General features: G+C 45.2%; 1 protein-coding gene across 1 annotated transcript in view; it reads left to right on the top strand.

The window, feature by feature from the left end:
• Positions 1-13,476, top strand: part of CRYL1 (crystallin lambda 1) — a 130,864-nt gene that overhangs the window by 9,627 nt on the left and 107,761 nt on the right. The window contains exon 2 of the mRNA XM_025924970.2: positions 7,069-7,176. Within this exon, the coding sequence (XP_025780755.1) occupies positions 7,069-7,176 (108 nt within the window). The remainder of the gene's footprint in view (positions 1-7,068; positions 7,177-13,476) is intronic.

The raw sequence follows: 13,476 nt of genomic DNA on the forward strand, positions 1-13,476 counted from the left end.
CACCCAGGCACTCCAAGAGTGGATTTTAAAAAAATTATTTATTTATTTTTAAATTTACATCCAAGTTAGTTAGCATATAGTGCAACAATGATTTCAGGAGCAAATTCCTTAATGCCCCTTACTCATTTAGCCCATCTCCCCTCCCACAAGCCTTCCAGCAATCCTCTGTTTGTTCTCTATATTTAAGAGTCTCTTATGTTTTGTCCCCCTTCCTGTTTTTATATTATTTTTGCTTCCCTTCCCTTATGTTCATCTGTTTTGTAGCTTAAATTCCTCACATGAGTGAAGTCATATGATACTTGTCTTTCTCTGACTGATTTCGCTTAGCATAATATTCTCTGGTTCCATCCACATAGTTGCAAATGGCAAGATTTCACTCTTTTTGATTGTTCTGTTTGTTATGGAACCAGGCTGGAATGCCAGCGGAAAAACCAAGGAAAAACCAAGCGTCACTCGTCACTCAGAGATCTTGGTGGATTGGAGTTTTATTTAACACCGAATGCAAGTGGGGAGGGTAATCTATAGTCGTCAGCTTCCATATCTGTGGGGGTTTTCACGCAGGCAGCAAACAAAGGAAGAAGAACCCGGAGGAGGGGTCTCTAAGCTAGAGACCAGAGTCTGTTTTTGCCCCATAAGCCATCTTTGGCGTACTGTGTTCACTTCTCCAACATGTTGATTGCTTCATTCTTTTAATAGTCCATTGTCTATATACCACATCTTCTTTTTTTAAATATTAAATTTATTGTCAAATTGGTTTCCAATTTGGGTGTTTACAACACCCAGTGCTCATCCCAGCAGGTGCCCTCCTCAATACCCATCACCCCCCCCCAACCCCCATCAACCCTCAGTTTGTTCTCAGTTTTTAAGAGTCTCTTATGTTTTGGCTCCCTCCCTCTCTAACCTCTTTTTTTTTTTCCTTCCCCTCCTCCATGGTCTTCTGTTAAGTTTCTCAGGACCCACATAAGAGTGAAAACATATGGTATCTGCCTTTCTCTGTATGGCTACTTTCACTTAGGATAACACTCTCCAGTTCCATCCATGTTGCTACAAAAGGCCATATTTCATTCTTTCTCATTGCCACGTAGTATTCCATTGTGTATATAAACCACAATTTCTTTATCCATTCATCAGTTGATGGACATTTAGGTTCTTTCCATAATTTGGCTATTGTTGAAAGTGCTGCTATAAACATTGGGGTACATGTGCCCCTATGCATCAACACTCCTGTATCCCTTGGGCAAATTCCTAGCAGTGCTATTGCTGGGTCATAGGGTAGATCTATTTTTAATTTTTTGAGGAACCTCCACACTGTTTTCCAGAGCGGCTGCACCACTTTGCATTCCCACTAGCAGTGCAAGAGGGTTCCCGTTTCTCCACATCCTCGCCAGCATCTGTAGTCTCCTGATTTGTTCATTTTAGCCATTCTGACTCGTGTGAGGTGGTATCTCAGTGTGGTTTTGATTTCACATATTCTTTATCCACTCATCCATCGATGGACATTTGGGCTCTTTCCATACTTTGGCTATTGTTGATAGTGCTGTTATATACATGGGGGTGTCTGTGTCCCTTCGAAACAGCACACCTGTATCCCGTGGATAAATGCCTAGTAGTGCAATTGCTGGGTTGTAGGGTAGTTCTATTTTTAGTTTTTTGAGGAACGTCCATCCTGTTTTCCAGAGTGGCTGCACCAGCTTCCATTCCCAAGTTTGATAAGTTCTTTATAGATTTTGGATACTAACCCTTTATCTGATATGTTGTTTGCAAATATCTTCTCCCATTCCATCGGTTGCCTTTTAGTTTTGCTGATTGTTTCCTTCACTGTGCAGAAGGTTTTTATCTTGATGATGTCCCAATAGTTCATTTTTGCTTTTGTTTCCCTTGCCTCTGGAGATGTGTCAAGTAAGAAGTTGCTGTGGCCAAGGTCAAAGAGGTTTTTGCCTGCTTTCTCCTCGAGGATTCTGATGGCTTCCTGTCTTACATTTAGGTCTTTATCCATTTTGAGTTTATTTTTATGTATGGTGTAAGAAAGTGGTCCAGGTTCATTCTTCTGCATGTTGCTGTCCAGTTTTCACCATTTGCTGAGGAGACTGTCTTCATTCCATTGACTATTCTTTCCTGCTTTGTCAAAGTTTAGTTGGCCGTATGCTTGTGGGTCCATTTCTGGGTTCTCTATTCTGTTCCATTGATCTGTGTGTCCGTTTTTGTGCCAGTACCATACTGTCTTGATGATTACAGCTTTGTAATACAGTTTGAAGTCTGGGATTGTGATGCGTCCAGCTTTGGTTTTCTTTTTCAGGATTGCTTTGGCTATTCGGGGTCTTTTCTGGTTCCATACAAATTTTAGGACTGTTTGTTTAGTTCTATGAAGACTACTGGTGTTATTTTGGTAGGGATTGCAAGAGTGGATTTCTTGTTACCTATAGCCCTATGGTTCTACTGGAATTAAGCCCCTTGATTGTCAAGATCAAACACTTTGGGGGGCTTGTTTCTCTGGTGTAGTTCTTTAGGGTTGGGGTGCCTAATGTGGGACACAAATCCCTTGGTCATTGGGAACAAAATCTGTATTATGATGAGACTATGGGTGTAACAGAATAAATGTCTACCTGCGGTAGTTTTTTTGAAGGACTAATTTGGAATTATGAGTTGAGAAGCTTTCAAGCATATCCGCGCCGGTCCTCTCCTCTCGGCCGAATTCCCCGCGTGCGGGCGCAGGACGCGGGGTCTTAGCCGAGGGAGGGCTCTGCGGCCCACGCGGCCCTGGAGGCCCCGTGGAGCTTCCACCCCCGCGGGCGTCAGCCCGGCCAGAGGCGGGCGAAGGTTTCAGGCGGGCGAGTCACCCCGGAGGGTTGTGGTAGTTTCTCAAACCGCAGAGGGCAAAGAAAGAGCGCTCTCGGTCTGAAAAATATTTCTCTGAAGCGTGTCGTACGTGCAGCGAGAGCAGCAGTCATTCGGGCACCGAGTGGACGCGCGCTGTAAACCCTGCCGCGGGCCTGTCCCTTCTAGACCGAGGCTGCAAGCAGGGCTTCCTTTCTGGTTGAATAAATCGCCACATACCGCAAACATTGTGATACTGGCAGTGGGACGAGGAGTTTAGGGCCAGTGGCTGGCCCCGTGGGATCATCTGCACGAACGTTACTTGGCCTTTTAACTTCCTGCCTTGCAGCTCTGGAGAGAGCGAGAGAGCGAGAACACGTCTGTAAGGAAGAGAAGGAAGTCTTTTCTGGAGAGCGCGAGCGCGAGAGTGTGTCTGCGGAGAAGAGAAGTCTTTATGCAGGGACGGTCTCCTTCAAACTCTGGCTTGTGGCGGATGGTCTAGGGCGACGGCTCTGTTAATAGAACTTTCTGCGAAGAGGGAAATGTTCCACTTACGCTCTTGCTGTCCAGGCCGGTGGGCCCTGTCACAGGTGGCTGGTGAATACTTGAGATGTGACCTGATTTTTAAAATTTATTTAAGTTCAATTAATTTAAATAGCAGCACGTGGCTAGAGTCGACCGTATTAGTGCAGGTCTAGAGCATTGAGGGCTTAGTAAAACTTTATATATACATAATATGTAAATTTTACATTAGTTCTAAAAGATTTTAATATTGCAGAAGAATACGGAGTAAAGTCTACTGCATAAATCCTGCCCCCTTTCCAGAAGTTGAGCAGAGGTCGTTTTAGTTGTTTCGCCAGCGTGTTTCAACCAAGGCCTTTGCATAATACACCTTGTAACAAGATAGGAGCCCCTCTCAGTCGCCCTTTGTGTGTATCAAGGGCTCAGCTCAAGTGAGCATTGCGCGAGGGCTTTGAAGCCTGGATAGCACTTCTGTGGCATTAACAGGATTTTCAGGTCAATTGGAGGCAAGCCGTGCTCTTCCCTTCCATCGCTTGGGCCCAAGCCCCACAGAAGGGGGGCTTTGTGGCGGTGTGGGGCACTCCCTGGACTCAGAGTCGGAACTGTAGATGAGCTGAATTAGGAGGGGGAGCGGGGGGAGACCCAGTAGGGACGATAACGTCTCGGAGCCCATCCTTGGCTTCGACTGTTCTTCTAGCCCCGCTCCCGCAAAGCAGCTCACGTGGGCGCCGCGGTGAAATAACGCCACGTCTGAGACCAGTGCGTCCCACTGCATGTTCTGCCTACTTGCAAGCTAGTGATTCAGCGTGTTGCTCTTTCCTGAACGCTGGCAGAGGACACGAGACTCACGGGTCAGAGACAGAGAGCTTTCTTAATCATAGCAGGGCAGGCGGTATGAGCTTCCTGCTTACGCATTTGTCCCCTTGCCGTGGGGGTGGATGTGCACGTCCCAGGTGCGTGCCTGCACATTCAGTGAGCGTGTTCCAGTGTGGGAATGTGGAGCTTGGGGAAGCCACTGTTTATAGGAAGGGGTAAGCAAGCCTGCTGTTTGTCTTCAAGGGACGCATTTTCCTCCCCTTGAGGTGGTGGCTCACTGCGTAGGAACTCCGGAAATGGTCGGGCGAGGAACAGCCAGGCCGTACGTTCTTGGCACGCCTGGCGAGGCTGCAAGTGCTCGCAGAGAAGTGCCCCCACCGCTTCATGCTCTGCTTTGTCCACACGCCCCTTCGGGACCCTCTAAAATGGGAAATACGTTGCTGCCGACATTTGCACCGCATTTTAAAGAGCTTCTCGTTTAGAGGAAACCCAGAGAGTGTTGTTGATTTGTTTTTAAAATGTATAGAGTAGAAATTGTAAGGACAGTTTGTGGACGGGATGCAACTTGCGTTTGATATTCTAAGTGGCATCGGAAGATCTCAAGGCTGGAAGAAAAATGGAGCGTAGTCCAGCTGCCTACCCGATATTTGGTGCTAAGTGATTACCTGCCTCTGTTCAGACACCCCCAGTTCCAAGGCTGTTCCACTTGCCTGATCACTGGGGCTGCCTTTTCCTGAGTAACATTAAGCAAGTGTCAGGATGACGAAGCGGTGGCAATCGGTACGGTGGCCTCAGAGCGCAGTGCTGGGTTGTCTGCGGGAAATCCCACTCTACAGCATGTGAACGTGGTATTTCTTCCAGCCTAATAGTATCCCCAACTTGACCGCATTTCTCCTTTCAGTAACTGCCACATTTCCCCTTAAATCTCAATGAAATTGTCTATTGTGTCTCTAATTCCTTTGTCCCCATCCATATTCTTTATATTATGGAAAAGTTTCAAATCATATTAAAGTTGGGAGAATAGTACAGTGAAAACTTGTGTACCCTTTTTACCCCAGTTTCAACAATTATTAACACAGGGCTAATCTAGTTTCATTTATATCCCTTCTGTGGATTAATTTGAAACAAATCCCAGACATTGTGTCCTTTCACCTACAGATATGTCAGCGTATATACCTAAAGGATCAGGGCTGCAGTTGACCCTTGAACAATGCAGGGATCAAGGGTGCCAGACTTCCCCACACAGTTGGAAATCCGTGTATAACTTTGATTCCCCCCAAAGCAAAAGCCTTATTGATAATATGAACAGTCAACTAACACGTATTTTTATGTGATGCATATTAAATACTGTGTTCTTGCAATAAAGTAAGCTAGAGAAGAGATGTTAAGAAAATCATAAGGAAGAGAAATATATTTATAGTACTGTACTGTAAAAAATCTGCATATAAGTGGACACGCATAGTTCAAACCCTTGTTCAGGGGTCAACTGTATTTTATTTATTTTTTTAATGTTTATTTTTTAATGTTTATTTTTGACAGAGAGAGATAGAGCGTGAGCAGGGGACAGACAGAGAGAGAGGGAGACACAGAATCTGAAGCAGGCTCCAGGCTCTGAGCTGTCAGCACAGAGCCCGACACGCGGCTCAAACTCCTGAGCTGAAGTCGGATGCTTAACTGACTGAGCCACCCAGGCGCCCCCAAGGATCAACTGTATTTTAAAAATATAGAACTGTGATACCACCATCATGTATAAAACATTAACAGAATTCCTTGCTATCATCACATAATGTCTTTAGATATCCAGTCAGCATTCAAAATTTACCTGATTACCTAAAAACTTTTTTATACTTGGTTTGAGGGTCCAAGTAAGGCCCACACATTGTATTTATAGTTGATATAGCCTTCTTTCAATCTATAGGTTTCTCCATCCCTCTTTTTTTTTTTTTTTTAATTTTCTTGCAGTTTCCTTGTTGAAGAACACAGTCATTTGTCCTGTGAAATTTCCTACATTCTGGATTTTGCTGCATGTATCCATGTGGCGTCCTTTAATGTACTTGTTCCCCTGTCCCTCCGTTTCTAGAACTGGTAGTTAGATCTAGAGGCTCATTCTCTTAAACGCAGGCAGGCTTCCTTCCGTACCAGTATGTCAGAACTGCTCTTGTCACTGTCCCCACCCCCATTCATCTTGCTAACCCCAGTGGCCAGCCCTCAGTTTCGATGTCACCTGGCACCTAATATATGCTCAAATGCTGGTGGTGGTAGCAGTTAGTATTTTCCCCCATCTTCCTCAAATAAGTAACATCTCTGTTCTTCACATTAAGTGACTTGCCTAAAACAGTGGTCAAATGGGGGTTCACATAGGAGCCTTTTGCCTCACGACACCCTACCACTTTACTACTGTGATTTCTTTTTAATGTTTATTTATCTTTGCGAGAGAGAGAGAGAGAGAGAGAGAGAGAGAGAGCGAGCTAGCATGAGCAGGGGAAGGGCAGAGAGAGAGGGAGACAGAATCCGAAGCAGGCTCCGGGCTCCGAGCTGTCAGCACAGAACCAGACGCGGGGCCGGAACTCACGGACAGCAAGATCACGACCTGAGCCGCGGTCGGATGCTTGACCGACTGAGCCACCCCAGGTGCCCTGCGCTACTGTAATGTTCCTTTCAGCGTGTGAACTAATGGTAACTGCCTGACACCTGGCAGTGCGCCAGGCATAATATTAATGCCGACACTGGAGTTGAGAATTCAGGGGCTCCTACACAGAGATACAACGTTTTCAATGAATACAGCTATCAAAATGTGTAACTATTCTTAAGTATTTTAGAACAGGGTGCTGTATAATTTTAAAAATTTCATTCTGGGTTGGGAATGAAAAACTGTTCCATTAAGTTAACTGGAAGCCTTTCTTTCTTTCTCTTTAGTGGACTCATCGGGCGAAGCTGGGCTATGTTGTTTGCCAGTGGAGGCTTCAGGGTGAAACTCTGTGATATTGAACAACAGCAGGTAACAGATGCCTTGGAAAACATCAGGTACGTCAGCTGGCACCTTCTGGGAGGACTTGACACGGCTCTTTTGCTCTCAGGAGGTCTTGGTCATCATATTCTCAAGGCTTCAAACACTTGTGATTTTATTCTTCCCTTTGGTGGAGGTTCCAGTGCCTTGGAGCTGGTAAAGAGACCCGCGGTGGCTGAGACGTAAATTAAGACCGAAGAAGGAGCTCAGATGGTGAGGAAAGGACCCTTAGGGTTGTAAAGATGTGTGATGGGAGTGGAGTCGCTGAACAGGCATCTGAGGCTTCCAGCCGGAGTGAGTGAGTGAGCTTACCTCGCTGTGTCCCACGGGGCTGGACGTCTGGGTCTCCCTGTGGTCCCCGGGCAGACAGCGGTGGCTCACAGCACGCGGTAGCCGGAGCTGTGTGGGCATTGCGTTTTAGGAACAGGAGGTCCCGCGGTGTGTTTCGACCTATTGATCTAATGATGCCAGGACTCAAATGAACCGTGACAACTGTGATAGTTAAAGGCCTCAGAGTAGGTGAACTTACATAGGCTGAGTGCTAAGCTTGGGGGAGGGCTAAGTTTTGGGAATAATCACAGGGGGCAGGATAAAAACAGGAACCAAAGGAAAAAGGCCAAGAATGAGGGAGGTCAAAGATAGAGGCTCCAAACGAATACAATGTTCCGGAAGATGAAAGGGCCTTTTTCGTGACCTCTTCACCCAACATGACCATCACTGAACACAGTTTTGACCGTCTCACACATGGTGTCGTTCAGGCAGGTATTCTCCTTGGAGGATATCCACGAACGTGCAACCTGAAGTTGTAGTCGTGTAACAAGACTGTGCTTACTTTATAGTTTATTTTTTGAAAAGACTAATATACATGGCTACTATTTAATATTATTGGTGCCTGATTAGATTGAACTTTTAAAAGCCAGTTTGTAAGAGTTTTGCATCAAAAATACCAAAATAATTTATTGCTGTTAGCAGCCTTATGAAAGAAAAGCACATCTGAATTCTTGCATATCTAAAACTTAAGTGTACACACGGTCCTTTTGTCAATAGCAGTAGCTTTGTTTTTGTAGCCCATCTACACATGACTCTGAGTTCACTTAAATATGCAGAACTGGTTGTACTTCTTTGGCAGGAAGTAGAGATCTCAGGGTATCTTGTGACTGACTACCTTTTTCTTCTGGAATTATTACTAGCAAATAGTAGCAGGAAAATCAGGTTGAATGGTGTCATGTTGCCCTCCGAGGGAAGACTACATTTTTGGTCTTATCACCTAAGTAAAGCCAGCTGCTTCCCTTACTTACGCAAGATTTTCAGATGCTCCTTTCCTGGACACAGAGACCAGGTTAAGAGCATTGAGTCCAAACCTTATTTTTGCATATACCTTGGTCAGTAGAAGAGTTGTGAGTTTCAGTGCTTTTTCAGTCAAAAAAGAATTACTGCTGCTGCTTTCAGTAAGTCAACCGTGTCACTCAGCACACAGAGACTGTTAGCTCACGTCAACAGCACTGGATGTTTGGCTGTGGTCCTAGTACGTTCAGGAACCGAGACTAGAACGTCCCTGACCACGTCTGAGGCACAAGTGTAAGGAGAGCCAACTTGATCCTTTTCGTCAAGAAGTATAAACAATGCATCTTCCTGATTGGGTTGAGTTGACTGATGGGTCAAAATGGTTTGTGCCCACCATGCCCCCTTTTATGCCACTGGTTTATGTTCTTCATTCATCACACTAGGTTGTGAGCTCCATGGGGACTGAAACTATGCAGTATACTCACAGTGCCTTCATTATTGAAGTGGTTTGTGATCTCTGCTAGCCATGACAGCCGCAGAAGGAAGCCACATGCACACCTCTTGACCCCAGAGCCGGGCACCAGCTCAGTAATTGTTTTAAGTGAGTCATGGGAGCCTTTTCTAGAGTCTCAGAAAGTACTTCTTGGCGTGTCTTTTGTACACTCTCTCCCTACCATCTGTCCAACCCTTGCTGTTTGCCTCACTTCCCATAGTCCCATCCTTCCAAACATCTTATAGTAGGGAATACATGGTTGAAATCTTACTACTTCTGCATGAAAATTCTATGTTAGACTTATTAGACACTAATCTTAAACGAGTAGAAATTGTACATCTTGATTCTGAAATTGTAAAAATTAACTTAAACTGGTGCAGTTGATTCATTTTTTAAAGTTACAACATTAGAAGATGAGAGGAATTATCACGACTCATGCGATACCAAGAGATCATGGAGAATTAAAAAAAAATTAAAAAGATGTCACGCAAGACTGTTTTCTAAGAGTGGTAAAATGAGAAACTTTAAACTTATTTAAATCTCAAAATAGAAAGGTAGCTTGACCTCAGAAAACCTCGTTAGCTGCTGCTTTACCACTTGGTTTTTGGTTTCCATTGTATGCCTGATGTTCGGCACGTGTTAGGTCTCAAGAATCTGAGACTGAATGTATTTTAAGAGAAAAACAATAATCAGGTAAAAGTTATAATGTGGACTCCTAGATCGGGACATGACTTTTTGGAATTGGATCCAGCATCATTTCCACGTAGTAACAGGCCATTCTTCGCCATCACCAGACCAGGGCTGCCTGGCATGAGCCATATTGATATCTCAGGGACCGCTCCACTCTGAGGCAGAGGACAAACTGCCTTGTTTTACATGAGTCCCAATCTGAAATCACTATCGTATTTTGATAAACTTTCTCTTTACAATTTCTGGATTGCCGTCTCTTTACTACCTATAGATGGTCATTCTCGTATGCAAATCCCCCCAAAATGAATCTGCTTTCTACACAGATTAGGATTTAATAAACCACCAGAAGTGATCCCTGAAAGCAGGTAGCTGCCCTGTACTCCTGCCTCCTGAGTAACTGAACTCCTTGTCTTTGAACTGAGGCATTTCTAATAACTGGGTTCCTGGGGATGTGTTTAAATTGCTACCCCGACCCCTACACTTGCTTAAATATCTTGAATTCAGTTTTGATCTGGGTTCCTCTGGATTGATCTGTTCTGGTTTGAAAGGAACTTTTAGTTTTCCTGTGTACCTTTTGGCTAGAATAGCTGAGTGTAATCACAAAATGCCCATGAACTGCTTCTATCCCTGTCTGCACACCTCCTTGTGTTGTGACTTTGCTGCTCCCACTGCCCGACTCTGGGTTTGGCCACAGACTTTCACTGGCCAGTGGGACAGAGAGCAAATGCGATGCGAGCAGAGGCCTGGAAAGCTCCTGTGCATTGAGAACTTACCCTCACTTGCTGCTGGGAACCCTTCCTGCCATCCTTCATCCTGTCGGTCAGTTCAGTCTGGCCCCCTAGAGACACGTGGCCCAGCTGTCAGCCGGCACTAGCCAACACCAGCACCGACCCCTAGATAGATGAGTGAAGCCATCCTCGACCAACAGCCCCTGGCTAACCTGCCACACGACTGCAGCGTCACGCACGAGCTGAGCTGACTGCAGCCAGAATTACTGGTTCCCAGGATTGTGACAGCAGATTGGTAGGTTACCAACATACCAAACCTTGGCCAGGTCCCTGTGCTTAGATTGCTGTCCTCTACTGATTCTAGGTTCTGAGGGGTTCTGGTTTTGTCTTTTTACAGCTTTTACAAGGGAATTCTGCTTCTGTGGGAAGTGATGGAAAACTATCAGTACCTTCGCTGTCTTAAGGGAACATACCGTGAATGAACTTCTTTTGGGAAACAGCGTGCCCATTTGTTTATGTATTGTCTATGGCTGTTTTCACTCTACAACGAGTAGTTGCAACAGAGACCAAATGACCCACGAAGCCTAAAATATTTACTATCCTTTCGTTCCCACCAAGGGAAATGGACCAGCAGTGTATGAGTAATAATTAACATGCCGTGAGATTTCAGGAGAAGTTGAGCAGGCCTAGCTGAACTGATAGCACATGCTCTATTATCAGGTGAGATTTGAACATAGATTTTGTAGGTAAAACTCCAAGGCTGGGGAAAATATATGTCAGGCTGAAAAAAAACCAGTTATATTTCTGTACATTGGCAACACATAGTTTGAAAACAGTAAAAAATTTGCTACAGAAGATGTAAAGCAAACTAGGGATAAATATAAAAAGAATGTGAAATACATTCATGGAGAATTTTAAAAAAATGTTATTGAAGGACAGTTAATAAAAAGTAAATGGAGAGACATCTATCCTAGAAAAACCTGTCTTTGGTGGTTTAATTGAAACCCTCCTAGAAGTGGGGGACAGGGAGTGGGTTGACTAAACCGAACTGCATGGAAAAGTTCAGAAGGGATCTGAGGTCCTGATGCCAAAAGTTCACACCAGTGGGCTATGGGTTCAGCCAGGTCATTCAACTTGACTTATCTGTGTGTTCACAGATCATGCTGTCACTTGGCTGTCATTCGGACAGTTCAAATGATTGCTTCATTTCAATTATTTATTTCCCTTCCGAAACAGAAGTCGTGTTGCTTTATCTGATTTGTAAAAGGTGTATATGCTAATTGTACATTCAACACATTGGGGAGAAATAAGAATATTTCGACTGTCTCTGAATGGTAGGAATAAGAGTGAGTATTGTTGAACATTTTGAGGACACACGCTGACACCTTGATCTGGCACGCTTCTGTGCATGTGGATACGCACGTGTTAACAGTGAAAGTAGGGCTGTGAAGGCTTATTTGGTATTGGGGGTGGACTCAAGAATGTTATGAATTCTGTTTTGTCTGGTCGTCCGCCTGTGAGGTTTCCAACAGTGACAAACAAAGTACACGTGTTAAGTGAGCCAAGGCTTGATACTCAAGTGTAAACTTTGGTGAAATCAACACTACTTGAGGCTTAGGTGGGTCCTCTGCTCCCCTGAGTATCTCCCCGCCCACCAAGTCCCAATGTCACCACCAGCCTGAGGGAAGAGAACTTCAGGATGCCCAGGCGAGGGGGGGAAGTGGGTGCAGTGACAGGGCCAGTGGAGGCAATCAGAGCCCCAGCTGTCCTGCGGGGTGAATGGGGAGAGTTCTCTTTCTTTCTGTAGTACATTTAACTTACATACTCTCTGAGAGGTCTTCAAATTCAGGTGTGCAAGGGGGTTGGGCTGGTAACCCAGGGGAGAGAGTAAAGTAGCAAAGAGGTGGATCCTTCGGCAAATTGGACCTAGTCTTTGGTGGAAGGTATTCAGGACTTTAAAACACTGTGCTGTTGGGGCGCCTGGGTGGCTCAGTCGGTTAAGCATCCGACTTCGGCTCAGGTCATGATCTTGCAGTTTGTGAGTTGAAGCCCCACGTCAGGCTCTGTGCTGACAGCTCAGAGCCTGGAGCCTGCTTCAGATTCTGTGTCTCCCTCTCTCTCTGCCCCTCCCCTGCTCATGCTCTCTCTCTGTCTCAAAAATAAATAAAAACATTAAAAAAAAAACAACTCACTGTGCTGTCAAGCAAAAAAGGTCTGGGGCCACTCTTTAATAAATTTTTTTTGTATTCTATCCTTTTATTTCCCATTTCAAAAACATTAGGAATGATTTTTAGGGTCGACCTAGTATCCCACTGCGGAATATGAGCTGTGCTGTTGGACATGTGTTCCTCCATTTTCATATTTGCAGTTAACTTAATACAAGAATTTTGTAGAGCTTCAACTTGATCTGCCCGCGTGTAGTTAGCATGGTCCCTGGGGCACTCAGGAAGTCCAAGGTGGGCCTCCGTGCCAGGGCGGCAGAGCCTGGTTAGAGGACAGGAAATGGCAGTGCCGTGTCTAAGTATCCATGTCTGCTCGTCTCCTTTCTTGGACTCTTCAGTTTGCCCGGAAAAGAATCTGCCAGTTTCCATCTGGCACTGTTGTTCCTGATCAAAGGAAAGTGCCCGGAGGTGCGTGTGTGTGTGTGTGTGTGTGTGTGTGTGTGTGTGTGTGGGTGGGTGGGGGGGGGGGGGTTCTAAAGTATGTGCGCTTTATCTTAACTCCCTGTTTTCAGCAGCATGGCGTCTCTCTCTCTCTGCCTCTAACGTGTCTCGTGAGTTCTGCGAGTGGGGAGGGGAGGAGATTCATTAGCTCCCAGGCTGTTCTGACCTTCAGTACTCTTTGGCTCTTGCTCCTTTCTCAGCCATCTGTCCTATCTGGTGTCTGCAGATTCTGACCTTTGCCCGGTCTCTTGGGAGACTTGCTTCTCATTGGCTTTCCTTTCCCCACACTTAAATCTCAGCTCTCTCTACCCCGTCAAGTCATTTACCGTACCACTTTTGTGTTCTTTTCCGTGTCCCACAAAATTAGATCTTTTGTCCATTGTAACTTCGTGATGTCTTTGACTTTGTGGGCGTTTATGTGTGTGTCTGTGTCTGTATCTACACCATCTATATTGTCAT

Source organism: Puma concolor, chromosome A1, assembly GCF_028749965.1.
Source record: "Puma concolor isolate L17-30 chromosome A1, mPumCon1.1.hap2, whole genome shotgun sequence".
Taxonomy (NCBI): domain Eukaryota; kingdom Metazoa; phylum Chordata; class Mammalia; order Carnivora; family Felidae; genus Puma; species Puma concolor.